General features: G+C 50.6%; 1 protein-coding gene across 3 annotated transcripts in view; it reads right to left on the minus strand.

Moving 5' to 3' along the window:
* The window catches only part of PRKACB (protein kinase cAMP-activated catalytic subunit beta), a 122117-nt gene that overhangs the window by 60563 nt on the left and 43480 nt on the right, over window positions 1-18074 (minus strand). For all 3 annotated transcript variants that reach the window (XM_063938971.1, XM_063938970.1, XM_063938972.1), the window contains exons 2-4: window positions 8089-8150; window positions 4556-4684; window positions 4137-4235 (exon numbers count right to left, since the gene is read on the minus strand). In XM_063938971.1, coding sequence (XP_063795041.1) covers window positions 4137-4235; window positions 4556-4684; window positions 8089-8150 — 290 coding nt within the window. The remainder of the gene's footprint in view (window positions 1-4136; window positions 4236-4555; window positions 4685-8088; window positions 8151-18074) is intronic.

The raw sequence follows: 18074 nt of genomic DNA on the forward strand, positions 1-18074 counted from the left end.
CTGCATCTGGTATTGAGGTGTTTTATTTTGCTGTGGGGGAATGTAAGACAGAAAAGAAGACTTACCCGCGGTAGCTGTGGAAACCAGGTCCTTGTAAGGCAAAGCCTCCATATGTCTCTTTGAATCGGCATCCCCAGTCCATTGGCGGGTCCACAGTGACCTCCTAGCTGAAATTGCCATGGCATTTGCTCTTGAACCCAACAGCCCAATATTTCTCGCAGCTTCTCTCATATATAACGCTGCGTCCTTTATGTGACCTAATGTCAACAAAATACTATCTTTATTCTAGGGTGTCAATGTCAGATGACAAGGTATCTGCCCATGCTGCAATTGTGCTCCCCACCCATGCCGACGCTACCGCCGGTCTGAGCAGGGCTCCCGTAGTCGCATAAATTGATTTTAATGTAGTTTCCTGCCTGCGATCAGCAGGATCTTTTAAGGTCGCCGGGGACGGTAGTGCCACCTTTTTGGACAAGCGCGTAAGGGCCTTGTCCACCATGGGCGAGGATTCCCACCGTAACCTGTCCTGTGAGGGGAAATGATACGCCATAATAATTCTCTTGGGAATCTGCAGCCTCTTGTCTGGAGTTTCCCAAGCCTTTTCAAATAGAGCGTTCAGCTCATTAGATGGGGGAAACGTTACTTCAGGTTTCTTCCCCTTAAACATACAGACCCGTGTGTCCGGGACAGAAGGGTCCTCTGTGATATGTAATACATCTTTTATTGCAATAATCATGTATTGAATACTCTTTGCCACCCTTGGGTGCAACTTTGCCTCATCATAGTCGACACTGGAGTCGGAATCCGTGTCGGTAATCTGGGTAAAGGGACGTTTTTGGAACCCTGAAGGGTCTTGTGACACAGTAAGAGCCATGGAGTGACTCCCTGGTTGGCATTTGTCCAATCTCTGATGTAATAAAGCCACATTCGCATTCAAAACATTCCACATGTCAACCCAATTAGCCGTCGGCGGTGCCTCCGGAGACAATACTACCATCTGCTCTGCATCCTCCCTAGAAGAGCCTTCCGCTTCAGACATGTCGACACAGACGTACTGACACCCCACACACACTGGGATATATGGATATGGGTACAGACCCACAATAAGGCCCTTTGCTTTGGAGACAGAGAGAAAGTATGCCAGCTCACACCCAGCGCCCTGTGGTTCTGAAACAAAGTCCCAGACTAGTAAGCGCTTTTATAATAAATTTTGCACCAAATTAATGTGGCCCCCCCCCCTCGTTTTGCACAGCAAGGGAAGAGTCCGGGAGCAGCTTCTCTGCAGCAAGCTGTGGAGAAAATGGCGCTGGTTAGAGCTGAGGGAACAAGCCCCGCCCCCTCGATGGCGGGATTCGGTCCCGCTGTTTCTTTATACTGGCGGGGCTTTATATACTGCCTCAGCAGTATCTATACTTGTGCCAGCCTATATATATATATATATATATATATATATATATATATATATATATATATATATATATATATATATATATATATATATATATATATATATATATGAGGTAAAAATTGCTGCCCAGGGCGCCCCCCCTGCGCCCTGCACCCTTGCTGTGCCGTTGTGTGTGTGGGAGCAATGGCGCGCAGCGTGACCGCTGCACGGTACCTCACGAAGATCTGAAGTCTTCTGCCGCCTTTAAAGTCTTCTTGCTTCCTATACTCACCCGGCTTCTATCTTCCGGCTCTGTGAGGAGGACGGCGGCGCGGCTCCGGGACGAACAGCGTTGATGACACCTGTGTTCCGACCCTCTGGAGCTAATGGTGTCCAGTAGCCTAAGAAGCAGAGCCTATCACTGAAGTAGGTCCGCTTCTCTTCCCTCAGTCCCACGAAGCAGGGAGCCTGTTGTCAGCAGTGCTCCCTGAAAATAAAAAACCTAACAAAAGTCTTTTCTAGAGAAACTCAGTAGAGCTCCCCTAGTTTGTGACCAGTCTCCTCTGGGCACAGAACCTAACTGAGGTCTGGAGGAGGGGCATAGAGGGAGGAGCCAGCTCCCGCCCATTAAAAGGTCTTAGAGTGCCCATGTCTCTTGCGGAGCCCGTCTATACCCCATGGCCCTTACGGAGTCCCCAGCATCCTCTAGGGCGTAAGAGAAAACATGTTCCGGAGGGGCGGTGCCACCCTGATAAACATAACCTGGTTCCGCCCTGCGCTGTATCTATAACAGGGAGAGCTGCCACACAGGAAGCACACCCCTTGCCCACACACACACACACAGGAAGCACACCCCCTGCCCACACACACACACACACGTAGCACATCACACCTGCCCCACCCCATCACACAGGAAGCACACCCCCTGCCCACACACACACACACAGGTAGCACATCACACCTGCCCCCCCGCCACCCCATCACACAGGAAGCACACCCCCTGCCCACACACACACACACAGGTAGCACATTACACCTGCCCCCCCGCCACCCCATCACACAGGAAGCACACCCCCTGCCCACACACACACAGGTAGCACATCACACCTGCCCCCCCGCCACCCCATCACACAGGAAGCACACCCCCTGCCCACACACACACAGGTAGCACATCACACCTGCCCCCCCCGCCACCCCATCACACAGGAAGCACACCCCCTGCCCACACACACACGTAGCACATCACACCTGCCCCCCCGCCACCCCATCACACAGGAAGCACACCCCCTGCCCACACACACACACAGGTAGCACATCACACCTGCCCCCCACCCCATCTCACAGGAAGCACACCCCCTGCCCACACACACACACACACACAGGTAGCACATCACACCTGCCCCCCCCCCCCCCCCCCATCACACAGGAAGCACACCCCCTGCCCACACACAGGTAGCACATCAAACCCCCCCCCCCCATCATACAGGAAGCACATCACACCTGCCCTCCCCTCCACCCCATCCCACAGGAAGCACACCCCCTGCCCACACACACACGTAGCACATCACACCTGCCCCCCCTCCACCCAGGAAGTACAGCACACCTTCCCCCTCGCCACCCCATCACACAGGAGGTTTATCATAGCGCCGGCTACACAGGAGGTTTATCATAGCGCCCGGCTACACAGGAGGTTTATCATAGCGCCGGCTACACAGGAGGTTTATCATAGCGCCCGGCTACACAGGAGGTTTATCATAGCGCCCGGCTACACAGGAGGTTTATCATAGCGCCCGGCTACACAGGAGGTTTATCATAGCGCCCCCGGCTACACAGGAGGTTTATCATAGCGCCCGGCTACACAGGAGGTACATCATAGCGCCCGGCTACACAGGAGGTACATCATAGCGCCCGGCTACACAGGAGGTACATCATAGCGCCCGGCTACACAGGAGGTACATCATAGCGCCCGGCTACACAGGAGGTACATCATAGCGCCCGGCTACACAGGAGGTACATCATAGCGCCCGGCTACACAGGAGGTACATCATAGCGCCCGGCTACACAGGAGGTTTATCATAGCGCCCGGCTACACAGGAGGTTTATCATAGCGCCCGGCTACACAGGAGGTTTATCATAGCGCCCGGCTACACAGGAGGTTTATCATAGCGCCCGGCTACACAGGAGGTTGATCATAGCGCCCGGCTACACAGGAGGTACATCATAGCGCCCGGCTACACAGGAGGTACATCATAGCGCCCGGCTACACAGGAGGTACATCATAGCGCCCGGCTACACAGGAGGTTTATCATAGCGCCCGGCTACACAGGAGGTTTATCATAGCGCCCGGCTACACAGGAGGTTTATCATAGCGCCCGGCTACACAGGAGGTTTATCATAGCGCCCGGCCACACAGGAGGTACATCATAGCGCCCGGCTACACAGGAGGTACATCATAGCGCCCGGCTACACAGGAGGTACATCATAGCGCCCGGCTACACAGGAGGTTTATCATAGCGCCCGGCTACACAGGAGGTTTATCATAGCGCCCGGCTACACAGGAGGTTTATCATAGCGCCCGGCTACACAGGAGGTTTATCATAGCGCCCGGCCACACAGGAGGTACATCATAGCGCCCGGCTACACAGGAGGTTTATCATAGCGCCCGGCTACACAGGAGGTACATCATAGCGCCCGGCTACACAGGAGGTTATACTACGATCACGCAGGCGGCAGCAGTAATAAGAATTACCTTGAAGGAATATTCCAACCTGACCAGGAAAGGGAAGTTGACGGCTTGTAATATCCGCTTCTCATTCAGTGTGTGCTCTATCTGTTTCAGTTTTACCACCTATGAAGAGCAGCGAGAGACGTCATTACAGCACATACATGTATAACCACTTGTACAGTCTCCGCCTGACACGCACATACAGGAATGCACGTAAGAATCTGATTGGTTGCCACATTTTACTAAATGGTTACCTCTAGATCTCATGGGTGCCCGATAATCAATAGATCAGTCTGTGCCTCAGTGATGGCTTCACCCCGGGTACTGCAGCCCACACTGCGGGTGAGTGACGGCCGGCACACAGTGACTGAACGCCAGTCAGACTGCGCAGTACACGCCGGCTACAGCATCATAGCGCACGACAACGCAGCGCAGCAACGTACCTTCTGTTTGTCAAGAATCTTCATGGCATAGTACTGATCTGCTCCTTTATGCTTCACCAGCATCACGCGTCCAAACGAGCCCGTTCCCAGCGTCTTCATCCTCTCAAAGTCATCTAAGCCGGCGGTATTCTGTGGGGGAGAGAAGGGCAATTGTTCAGCGCTGCAGCATGCACATAGCGGACTGGCAGGTCTATGGCGAGGGCCGCAGCGAGGGGTGCTAGGGGGACGGCTCAAAAAAACCATTGCAAAACCCCTCAATGATGGCTACAGCCTGATGAGCAGTACAGCCTGCCCTAAACCATTCTGAATGACTGTTAGCGTAACGCGTTGCTGTACGCCCCGTGGCCACCCTATATATTGTAGGTTTCTCCAGCACATCGCTGTGCCGCAGATGTCATCCATGAGAAACACCAAAAATGTGAACATCAAGGGTTTAATATAAATCATTTCAAAGTAACAGACAAGCACTGGGCGCTATCTGATGCAATGTCGCCTTCGTGGATCGGAGGTTACCCTGTCAGCACTGGGCGCTATCTGATGCAATGTCGCCTTCGTGGATCGGAGGTTACCCTGTCAGCACCGGGCGCTGTCTGATGCAATGTCGCCTTCGTGGATCGGAGGTTACCCTGTCAGCACTATCTGATGCAATGTTGCCTTCGTGGATCGAAGGTTACCCTGTCAGCACTGGGCGCGGTCTGATGCAATGTCGCCTTCGTGGATTGGAGGTTACCCTGTCAGCACTGGGCACTATCTGATGCAATGTCGCCTTCGTGGATCGGAGGTTACCCTGTTAGCACTGGGCGCTGTCTGATGCAATGTCGCCTTCGTGGATTGGAGGTTACCCTGTCAGCACTGGGCACTATCTGATGCAATGTCGCCTTCGTGGATCGGAGGTTACCCTGTTAGCACTGGGCGCTGTCTGATGCAATGTCGCCTTCGTGGATCGGAGGTTACCCTGTCAGCACCAGGCGCTGTCTGATGCAATGTCGCCTTCGTGGATCGGAGGTTACCCTGTCAGCACTGGGCGCTGTCTGATGCAATGTCGCCTTCGTGGATCGGAGGTTACCCTGTCAGCACTGGGCGCTGTCTGATGCAATGTCGCCTTCGTGGATCGGAGGTTACCCTGTCAGCACTATCTGATGCAATGTTGTCTTCGTGGATCGGAGGTTACCCTGTCAGCAGTGGGCGCTATCTGATGCAATGTCGCCTTTGTGGATCGGAGGTTACCCTGTCAGCAGTGGGCGCTATCTGATGCAATGTCGCCTTTGTGGATCGGAGGTTACCCTGTCAGCACTGGGCGCTGTCTGATGCAATGTCACCTTCGTGGATCGGAGGTTACCCTGTCAGCACTTGGCGCTGTCTGATGCAATGTCGCCTTCGTGGATCGGAGGTTACCCTGTCAGCACTATCTGATGCAATGTCGCCTTCGTGGATTGGAGGTTACCCCGTCAGCACTGGGCGCTATCTGATGCAATGTTGCCTTCGTGGATTGGAGGTTACCCTGTCAGCACTGGGCGCTGTCTGATGCAATATCGCCTTCGTGGATTGGAGGTTACCCTGTCAGCACTGGGCGCTGACTGATGCAATGTCGCCTTCGTGGATCGGAGGTTACCCTGTCAGCATCTATGTTGCCAGGCTGTGCACCAAAACAGGGACATCTATAGCCACTGGGGGTAATGGTAAAATCACAAACCCAGTTCCAAGGAACCCTGACAGATCATGTTTTCCAGATTATCTAGCTGAAACACAGGTGTGTTAATGGACTAACACAATAGATCTAAGTGGTACTAATTATTCCTGAGGACTCCTTGAAAACATGCACTGTAAGGGTTACATTAGCCACTTGGGTGGGGAAAAATATTACAGGTTGAGTCTCCCTTATCCAAAATGCTCGGGACCAGAGGTATTTTGGATATGGGATTTTTCCGTATTTTGGAATAATTGCATACCATATTGGGATATCATGGTGATGGGACCCAAGTCTAAACACAGAATGCACTTATGTTTCATATACACCTTATACACACAGCCTGAAGGTCATTTTAGCCAATATTTCTTAGAAATTTGTGCATTAAACAAAGTGTGTGTACATTCACACAATTCATTTATGTTTCATATACACCTTATACACACAGCCTGCAGGTCATTTAATACAACATTTTTAACAACTTTGTGTATTAAACAAAGTTTGTGTACATTGAGCCATCAAAAAACAAAGGTTTCACTATCTCACTCTCACTCAAAAAATTCTGTATTTCGGAATATTCCGTATTTCGGAATATATGGATATGGGATACTCAACCTGTATACACTCCCCAAAAGTACATACAGTCCGGCACAGCCACATAACGAGTGGTACCTGGAGCCAGCGCCTTCATAATACTAAGTAGTAAGAGGATAGCAGAGGTGCGGCACTCAGCAACTTCCAGCGTCTGAGCTTTACTCATATCCCAGAGGACAGCGGGTCTCCTGCCTATTTTATATACTGCCTGAAGGAGGGCTGGAAGAAACCTGAAACGCTGCACGCAAATTAACTTGTGTTTACTTTGATAAATACACCCACACATATTGTGCATGTGCAAATTCAGCCCTCGCCTAATATTAACCCTTCAAAGTGTAATTCATCTGAATTCAGGGAATGTTACTTCCAGAATACTGCAATGGTTTGTTACGCTGACCAGCCCCTCGCGGCCATTCCCTTCTGACCAGCCCCTTGCGGCCATTCCCTTCTGACCAGCCCCTCGCGGCCATTCCCTTCTGACCAGCCCCTTCCGCCATTCCCTTCTGACCAGCCCCTCGCGGCCATTCCCTTCTGACCAGCCCCTTGCAGCCTTCAGTCTTCCCTTCTTGACCAGCCCCTCGCGGCCATTCCCTTCTTGACCAGCCCCTCGCGGCCATTCCCTTCTTGACCAGCCCCTCGCGGCCATTCCTTTCTGGTCTGTCCCTACACTGACTTTTGGATTTTAAAAAGATATCCGAGAGCAATGCTCATATTGATGAAAGTCAGTGTAGGGACTGACCAGAAAGGAATGGCCGCGAGGGGCTGGTCAAGAAGGGAATGGCCGCGAGGGGCTGGTCAAGAAGGGAATGGCCGCGAGGGGCTGGTCAAGAAGGGAAGACTGAAGGCTGCAAGGGGCTGGTCAGAAGGGAATGGCCGCGAGGGGCTGGTCAGAAGGGAATGGCCGCGAGGGGCCGGTCAGAAGGGAATGGCCGCGAGGGGCCGGTCAGCGTAACAAACTATTGCAGTATTCTGGAACCAAAATTCCCTGAATTCAGATGAATTACCCTTTGAAGGGTTAATATTAGGCGAGGGCTGAATTTGTAGAATTTTATTTAAATAGTGCGGTCACAAATACCAAAATACCCCCGGCACCGCGGATGTGCGAGCGCTGTACAACAAATTGCTGCATATATTCAGTATATGGCCCTGGAAGTGCAGGAAACCCAGACATTATTATTATGTGCATCTGATAATAAATGAGGATTAATGGTACGATAACAAATACGCTACAACCAGCGCTGGGGATCCTCACCTGGGGCGGACTCTCCCATTTCCGTAAAAAATCTTCTTTGGCTTTGGCTAGGAATTCTTTCACTGAAAGAAAAGCAGAGCGTTAATAAGTGTGACAGGAGATTAGCGCCAGCGTCCCGATTATGGTGATATGAACGCTAAGGTTTTCAGTGAAAAAACCACAAACAAAATCTGGGCAGCGAGTGGTTGTTGGGGAGGGTGCAATATGCAGGGAAATGGGATACGGGCATAAGGGCGACCCAACTTAGGTCAACACTCATTAGGTCGACCACTGAAGGTCAACAGTTGCGTTAGGTCGACAGCTAATAGGTCGATATATACTAGGTCGACCTAGCACATGTCGACCTTCAGTGGTCGACCTAAGTGGGGTCGACTCGACGACCCATACCCAGGGAAATGTGGTCCTGATCTATGTACACACAATATAGGCAGCGAGCATGACGTAATGAAGGAGAGAAGGAAACATCTGACACGCGGTTTACACACCGATTGGCTAGTATGGCAAGCGTCTGAGCACCCAATTGGCTGGCAGGGGTACACCATCTTTTTATCTCTTACACAGACCTTCTGCACCGAGCTTGGAAAGCCATCACCAAAAGCATTAAAATCATGTAAAAAATTGAATTTGCCCATAATTACACATCGTTAAAACAGGGACAAAATGCTGATAAGAATTTACTTACCGATAATTCTATTTCTCGTAGTCCGTAGTGGATGCTGGGGACTCCGTCAGGACCATGGGGAATAGCGGCTCCGCAGGAGACAGGGCACAAAAATAAAGCTTTAGGATTAGGTGGTGTGTACTGGCTCCTCCCCCTATGACCCTCCTCCAAGCCTCAGTTAGGATACTGTGCCCGGACGAGCGTACACAATAAGGAAGGATATTGAATCCCGGGTAAGACTCATACCAGCCACACCAATCACACCGTATAACTTGTGATCTGAACCCAGTTAACAGTATGACAAACGTAGGAGCCTCTGAACAGACGGCTCACAACAATAACAACCCGAATTTGTTTGTAACAATAACTATGTACAAGTATTGCAGACAATCCGCACTTGGGATGGGCGCCCAGCATCCACTACGGACTACGAGAAATAGAATTATCGGTAAGTAAATTCTTATTTTCTCTAACGTCCTAAGTGGATGCTGGGGACTCCGTCAGGACCATGGGGATTATACCAAAGCTCCCAAACGGGCGGGAGAGTGCGGATGACTCTGCAGCACCGAATGAGAGAACTCAAGGTCCTCCTCAGCCAGGGTATCAAATTTGTAGAATTTTGCAAATGTGTTTGCCCCTGACCAAGTAGCAGCTCGGCAGAGTTGTAATGCCGAGACCCCCCGGGCAGCCGCCCAGGATGAGCCCACTTTCCTTGTGGAATGGGCCTTGACAGATTTAGGTTGTGGCAAGCCTGCCACAGAATGTGCAAGTTGAATTGTGCTACAAATCCAACGAGCAATCGTCTGCTTAGAAGCAGGAGCACCCATCTTGTTGGGTGCATACAATATAAACAGTGAGTCAGACTTTCTGACTCCCGCCGTTCTTGAAGTATATATTTTCAATGCCCGGACCACGTCCAACAACTTGGAATCCTCCAAATCGTTAGTAGCCGCAGGCACCACAATAGGCTGGTTCAGGTGAAACGCTGACACCACCTTAGGCAGAAAATGAGGACGTGTCCGCAGTTCTGCCCTGTCCGTATGGAAAATCAGATATGGGCTCTTATATGATAAAGCCGCCAATTCTGATACTCTCCTGGCTGAAGCCAGGGCCAGTAGCATGGTTACTTTCCATGTGAGATACTTCAACTCAACCGATTTGAGCGGCTCAAACCAATGGGATTTGAGAAAATCCAAGACTACATTAAGATCCCACGGTGCCACTGGGGGCACAACCGGGGGCTGTATATGTAGTACTCCTTTTACAAAAGTCTGGACTTCAGGAACTGAAGCCAATTCTTTCTGGAAGAAAATCGACAGGGCCGAAATTTGAACCTTAATGGACCCCAATTTGAGGCCCATAGACAATCCTGTTTGCAGGAAATGTAGGAATCGACCCAGTTGAAATTCCTCCGTGGGGGCCTTCCTGGCCTCACACCACGCAACATATTTTCTCCAAATGCGGTGATAATGTTGTGCAGTCACCTCCTTCCTGGCTTTTACCAGTGTAGGAATGACCTCTTCCGGAATGCCTTTTTCCCTTAGAATTCGGCGTTCAACCGCCATGCCGTCAAACGCAGCCGCGGTAAGTCTTGGAATAGACACGGTCCCTGCTGAAGCAGGTCCGGTCTTAGAGGTAGAGGCCACGGATCCTCCGTGAGCATCTCTTGAAGTTCCGGGTACCAAGTTCTTCTTGGCCAATCCGGAGCCACTAGTATCGTTCTTACTCCCTTTTGCCGTATAATTCTCAGTACCTTTGGTATGAGAGGCAGAGGAGGGAACACATACACTGACTGGAACACCCACGGTGGTACCAGAGCGTCCACAGCTATTGCCTGAGGGTCTCTTGACCTGGCGCAATACCTGTCCAGTTGTTTGTTGAGGCGGGACGCCATCATATCCACCATTGGTTTTTCCCAACGGTTCACAATCATGTGGAAGACTTCTGGATGAAGTCCCCACTCTCCCGGGTGTAGATCGTGTCTGCTGAGGAAGTCTGCTTCCCAGTTGTCCACTCCCGGAATGAATACTGCTGACAGTGCTATCACATGATCTTCCGCCCAGCGAAGAATCCTTGCAGCTTCTGCCATTGCTGTCCTGCTTCTTGTGCCGCCCTGTCTGTTTACGTGGGCGACTGCCGTGATGTTGTCCGACTGGATCAACACCGGCTGACCCTGAAGCAGGGGTTTTGCCAGACTTAGAGCATTGTAATTCGCTCTTAGCTCCAGTATATTTATGTGAAGAGACATCTCCAGGCTTGACCATACTCCCTGGAAGTTTCTTCCCTGTGTGACCGCTCCCCAGCCTCTCAGACTGGCATCCGTGGTCACCAGGACCCAGTCCTGTATGCCGAATCTGCGGCCCTCTAACAGATGAGCACTCTGCAACCACCACAGAAGAGACACCCTTGTCCGTGGCGATAAGGTTATCCGCTGATGCATCTGCAGATGCGATCCGGACCATTCGTCCAGCAGATCCCACTGAAAAGTTCGTGCGTGGAATCTGCCGAATGGAATCGCTTCGTAAGAAGCCACCATCTTTCCCAGGACTCTTGTGCATTGATGCACAGACACTTTCCCTGGTTTTAGGAGGTTCCTGACAAGTTCGGATAACTCCCTGGCTTTGTCCTCCAAAAGAAACACCTTTTTCTGAACCGTGTCCAGAATCATTCCCAGGAACAGCAGACGTGTCGTCGGGGTCAACTGAGATTTTGGAAAATTCAGAATCCACCCGTGTTGTTGCAGCACTAGTTGGGTTAGTGCTACTCCGTCCTCCAGCTGTTCTCTGGACCTTGCCCTTATCAGGAGATCGTCCAAGTAAGGGATAATTAATACGCCTCTTCTTCGCAGAAGAATCATCATTTCGGCCATTACCTTGGTAAAGACCCGAGGTGCCGTGGACAATCCAAACGGCAGCGTCTGAAACTGATAATGACAGTTTTGCACCACGAACCTGAGGTACCCTTGATGTGAAGGGCAAATTGGGACATGTAGGTAAGCATCCTTTATGTCCAGGGACACCATAAAGTCCCCTTCTTCCAGATTCGCTATCACTGCTCTGAGTGACTCCATCTTGAACTTGAATTTTTGTATGTACAGGTTCAAAGATTTCAGATTTAGAATAGGTCTTACCGAGCCGTCCGGCTTCGGTACCACAAATAGCGTGGAGTAATACCCCTTTCCCTGTTGTAGGAGGGGTACCTTGACTATCACCTGCTGAGAAAACAGCTTGTGAATGGCTTCCAATACCATCGCCCTGTCTGAGGGAGACGTTGGCAAAGCAGACTTTAGGAACCGGCGAGGGGGAGACTTCTCGAATTCCAACCTGTAACCCTGAGATACTACCTGCAGAATCCAGGGGTCCACCTGTGAGCAAGCCCACTGTGCGCTGAAATTCTTGAGTCGACCCCCCACCGCTCCTGAGTCCGCTTGTAAGGCCAAAGCGTCATGCTGAGGGCTTTGCAGAACCCTGGGAGGGCTTCTGTTCCTGGGCAGGGGCTGCTTGCTGCCCTCTCTTACCCCTTCCTCTGCCCCGAGGCAGATATGACTGTCCTTTTGTCCGCTTGTTCTTATAGGACCGAAAGGATTGCGGCTGAAAAGACGGTGTCTTTTTCTGTTGGGAGGGGTCTGAGGTAAAATGGTGGATTTTCCGGCAGTTGCCGTGGCCACCAGATCCGATAGACCGACGCCAAATAATTCCTCCCCTTTATACGGCAATACTTCCATATGTCGTTTGGAATCCGCATCACCTGACCACTGTCGCGTCCATAAACTCCTTCTGGCAGATATGGACATCGCATTTACTCTCGATGCCAGAGTGCAAATATCTCTCTGAGCATCTCGCATATAAAGGAAAGCATCCTTTAATTGCTCTATAGTCAATAAAATACTGTCCCTATCCAGGGTATCAATATTTTCAGTCAGGGAATCCAACCAGACGACCCCAGCACTGCACATCCAGGCTGAGGCGATGGCTGGTCGCAGTATAACACCAGTATGTGTGTATATACTTTTTAGGGTAGTTTCCATTCTCCTATCAGCTGGATCCCTGAGGGCGGCCGTATCAGGAGACGGTAACGCCACTTGTTTTGATAAGCGTGTGAGCGCCTTATCCACCCTAGGGGGTGTTTCCCAGCGCGCCCTAACCTCTGGCGGGAAAGGGTATAATGCTAATAACTTTTTTGAAATTAGCATTTTTCTATCTGGGTTAACCCACGCTTCATCACATACATCATTTAATTCCTCTGATTCAGGAAAAACTACAGGTAGTTTTTTCACCCCCCACATAATACCCCTTTTTGTGGTACTTGCAGTATCAGAGATATGCAAAGCCTCCTTCATTGCCGTGATCATATAACGTGTGGCCCTACTTGAAAATACGTTTGTTTCATCACCGTCGACACTAGATTCAGTGTCTGTGTCTGGGTCTGTGTCGACCGACTGAGGTAAAGGGCGCTTTACAGCCCCTGACGGTGTCTGAGACGCCTGGGCAGGTACTAACTGGTTTGCCGGCCGTCTCATGTCGTCAACTGATTTTTGTAATGTGCTGACATTATCACGTAATTCCATAAACAAAGCCATCCATTCCGGTGTCGACTCCCTGGGGGGTGACATCACCATTATCGGCAATTGCTCTGCCTCCACACCAACATCGTCCTCATACATGTCGACACACACGTACCGACACAGCAGACACACAGGGAATGCTCTTATCGAAGACAGGACCCCACTAGCCCTTTGGGGAGACAGAGGGAGAGTTTGCCAGCACACACCCAAGCGCTATAATATATATGGGAACAACCTTATATAAGTGTTGTTCTTTATAGCAGCTTAAATATATCAAAATATCGCCAAAAAAATGCCCCCCCTCTCTGTTTTACCCTGTTTCTGTAGTGCAGTGCAGGGAAGAGTCCTGGGAGCCTTCCTCACAGCGGAGCTGAGCAGGAAAATGGCGCTGTGTGCTGAGGAGAATAAGCTCCGCCCCCTATTTCGGCGGGCTTTTCTCCCGTAGTTTTAGATAACTGGCATGGGTTAAATACATACATATAGCCTCAATGGCTATATGTGATGTATTCTTTTGCCATAAAGGTATTAAATATTGCTGCCCAGGGCGCCCCCAGCAGCGCCCTGCACCCTCCGTGACCGCTTGGTGTGAAGTGTGTGACAACAATGGCGCACAGCTGCAGTGCTGTGCGCTACCTTCATGAAGACTGAAGAGCCTTCTGCCGCCTGTTTCCGGACCTTCAATCTTCAGCATCTGTAAGGGGGGTCGGCGGCGCGGCTCCGGGACGAACCCCAGGGTGAGACCTGTGTTCCGACTCCCTCTGGAGCTAATGGTGTCCAGTAGCCTAAGAATCCAATCCATCCTGCACGCAGGTGAGTTGAAATTCTCTCCCCTAAGTCCCTCGATGCAGTGAGCCTGTTGCCAGCAGGACTCACTGAAAATAAAAAACCTAAAAACTTTTTCTAAGCAGCTCTTTAGGAGAGCCACCTAGATTGCACCCTGCTCGGACGGGCACAAAAACCTAACTGAGGCTTGGAGGAGGGTCATAGGGGGAGGAGCCAGTACACACCACCTAATCCTAAAGCTTTATTTTTGTGCCCTGTCTCCTGCGGAGCCGCTATTCCCCATGGTCCTGACGGAGTCCCCAGCATCCACTTAGGACGTTAGAGAAAAATAGCAGAACTAAAATAAGAGAAGAATTTATTAAGAACTAGTAAACAGTCCCTAGGTCAGAATAAATGTGCCCTCGGGGGGTGAGGCCTCCATGCACGCTGCTAATATACAGTTATATGCGTCCAGTCATCCATTAGCATTTAGTGCACTACAATAACGTCTGCAAGTCTGTGGCTGCAGAGTCCAACCGGGCAGCGGAGCAGTCAGCACGGAAATCCTCATGTAAGAGACCTTTACATACGAGGCCAACATCTGTTCATCCAGGAAGTGTGCGACCTGAATGTGCCCCCCCAAACCTGCACTTCACTCTGGAATGTTCCTGCGTCTCTTTCTTCCTACCAATGTGAGGGGTGACGTGCGATTAGATCAGGGTGGGCACAGCTAGCGAGATAGCAGGTCACACACACACACACACACACACACACACACACACACACACACACACACACACACACACACACACACACACAAAACAGGAAAACATGGACACGTTTACACAGCCCGTGTCCTGAGGAATCATATGCTCATGTATTAGCACACAGTATAAGACGCCCCCACACGGACTGACCACAAGGACAGCCACAACGCTGCACACGGAAGCTCTGTACAGAGGAAGTGGAACCTGCAGAACATCGCGCTGACACAGGACCAGCTCCATGAGACAGCCTGCAAGAAAGAGGCTACGGACAATAAAGCCATAATCTCTATTACAGAGCCTTCAAGTGAGCGTGTAAATACATTTCATTCATGAAAACACCTTTTCCAGACTGTTGCCTATGGGACTGGCAGCCGAGGGGTCTGTTCAGGCTATGGAGAGGACGCGCTGTTAGTGTTCCTTCTAGGCTGTTTCAGCGGGGTGCTGCACCCTGTCCATTTTTTAAATGTGAAAAAGTACCCTGCCCTGTCTCAGTGCCCCCTGCAGGACCATAAACACTTTACCTGCAAACACTTAAAACATCGAACAGAATTACCATCGCTTCTTAACCCTCTCACAATCCTTTCATTTCTTACACTCCAGATACATTTCTGCACCCACTTTATCTACGCCTTTGACTCATTTCATACTAAATCTACACCCATTGAGCTGACACTGCTTTTCTCACCTGTATTTCTGCAATTCTTCTGCTCTGAATCCCTTACAGTCTCCTCTCCTACTTCCACTTTCCCTCAACCTATTTACCTACTTATCACTATGTCAAGGCTTTCTTATACTCCCCACATCACTCAGTGTCTACCTATTAATGTATCTTTATCCTTCCCCCCCCTAGTCTGCTACACCTCTTCCTCTCTCCCCTCCATCCCTCTGTATTCTTTCCCCTCCTTTCCTGTTACCCCACTTTCATTCACCTCTGCCCCATGGTCCTGCTACCCCACAACCCAGCCCTGCTCCCTCTCTCCCTTCCCTGTCACCTCCCCACACCCCCATCCACATCACACTGACCTCCCTCCCTGCCCACCTCCTGCAGTTTCCCCTCCTAGCTCAGGCACCCGTACCATCACTACTCTCTCATCATCCCTGCCCTCAAAGTTAATCTCACCTCATTGCTACAGCAACCCTGATAATCTCATTCACATCTCTCCCACAAACTCATACCCCCTATCCTGTGCCCTGTGGAATGCCAGATCTGTTTGTAACAAACTGGTCCCCACTCATGACCTTTTCATTTCCAACTCCCTACACCTACTAGCCATTACTGAAACTTGGAATACGCCCTCTGACACTACTTCTCCTGCTGCTCTCTCTGCTGGGGGCCTCACATTCACACACCCCCCGACCTGGGGGTCGCCATGGGGGTGGTGTTGGGGTCCTTTTACCTTCTAGTTACTCCTACCAACTCATACCACCAGAACCATCCCTTACATTCTCTACATTTGAGGTCCATGCCATACACCTCTTCCAACCAGTCCATCTTAGAGTAGCTGTCATTTACCGCCCCCCCGGCACTGCTTCCAAATTCATCGACAACTTTGCTTCCTCTCTTCTGACATTCCTTCCATTATCCTAGGCGATTTTAACATCCCTATTGACATCCCCACACAATCCCCTGCCTCTAAACTCCTTAACCTCACCTCTTCACTTGGTCTCTCCCAGTGGACCTCCTCACCCTCCCATGTGAATGGGAGCTCACTGGATCTGGTCTTCACTCACCGCTGTGATATTTCTGATTTTTCCAACTCCCCATTTCCCCTCTCTGACCACCACCTACTCTCCTTTAACCTATATCTCTCGACTTCCCCATCTCTACCTCCTAAGGCTACCATCACTAAGCGTAACATTGAGGCTATTGACACCACATTCCTTTCCTCCCTGTTTGACTCACTTCTCTCTCCTATTCTCTCTCATGCCCTGAACAAGCCACTTCTACATACAATGCATCTCTTACTTCTGCTCTTGACTCTGTTGCTCCACCAACCACTATTCACCCTCGCAAATTAACACCTCAACCCTGGCACACCAAATGCACCAGATATCTGCAAAAATGCTCACGTACTGCTGAGTGACACTGGAGGAAATCACGCTCTAAGGCAGACTTCCTCCATTTCAAACTTATGCTCTCATCCTTCAGTGCTGCCCTTTCTCTTGCTAAACAGTCATACTTCAAGAACCTCATCTCCTCCCAGTCTTCCAACCCCCGGCGCCTCTTTGCCACTCTCAACTCACTCCTCTGCCCACCTAGTCTCCCTTCCTCACTCTCTGCTCTTGACTTTGCCACTTACTTCACATCCAAAATTGACTCCATACGTCAGGACATCACATCACACCAGACCATCAGTAACCAGCTTTCTCCCATCCCTTACCAACCCTCCCCATCCCTCGCACCTACTCTGACATCTTTCTACCATGCATCTGGAGAGGAAGTCATGGCCCTCATTCGTTCCTGTCCCCTCACCACCTCCCCACTTGACCCTATCCCCTCCTCCGCTACCTCTCTCCTTCTGCTTGTTCCCATCTTTCCCACCTTCTCAGTCTCTCCCGCTCATCAGGCACTGTCCCCTCTGCCTTCAAGTATGCACTCATCTCTCCTATTCTTAAAAAACCTACCCTTGATCCAAACACTCTCTCTAACTACCGACCCATCTCGCTCCTCCCTTTTGCCTCCAAACTCCTTGAGCGTATTGCCTACAACCGCCTTACTTCCTTTCTTTCCTCACACTCACTGCTTGACCCATTCCAGTCTGGCTTCCGTCCTCTCCACTCCACTGAAACTGCCCTTACAAAAGTATGCAATGAACTCCATGCTGCTAAATCTAAGGGACACTACTCTATACTTATTCTACTTGATCTCTCTGCTGCTTTTGACACAGTGGACCATCCTCTCCTACTGCAAATTCTTCACTCCATTGGTCTGCGTGACACTGCCCTCTCTTGGCTGTCCTCCTACCTTTCTGACCGTTCATTCTCTGTCTCCTCTTATGACTACCTCCGCCTCACTTCCACTAACTGTAGGGGTACCCCAAGGTTCTGTCCTTGGTCCTCTTCTCTTTCTATACGTCCTCACTAGGTAAGCTCATTAGTTCTTTTGGTTTCCAATATCATCTCTATGCTGATGACACCCAAATCTATCTTTCCTCTCCAGACCTCTCCCCTGCTCTCCTCACTCGTATCTCCAACTGTCTCTCTGCTACCTCTTCCTGGATGTCCCAGCGTT

The sequence above is a fragment of the Pseudophryne corroboree genome, chromosome 9 (genome assembly GCF_028390025.1).
Source record: "Pseudophryne corroboree isolate aPseCor3 chromosome 9, aPseCor3.hap2, whole genome shotgun sequence".
NCBI classification, from domain to species: domain Eukaryota; kingdom Metazoa; phylum Chordata; class Amphibia; order Anura; family Myobatrachidae; genus Pseudophryne; species Pseudophryne corroboree.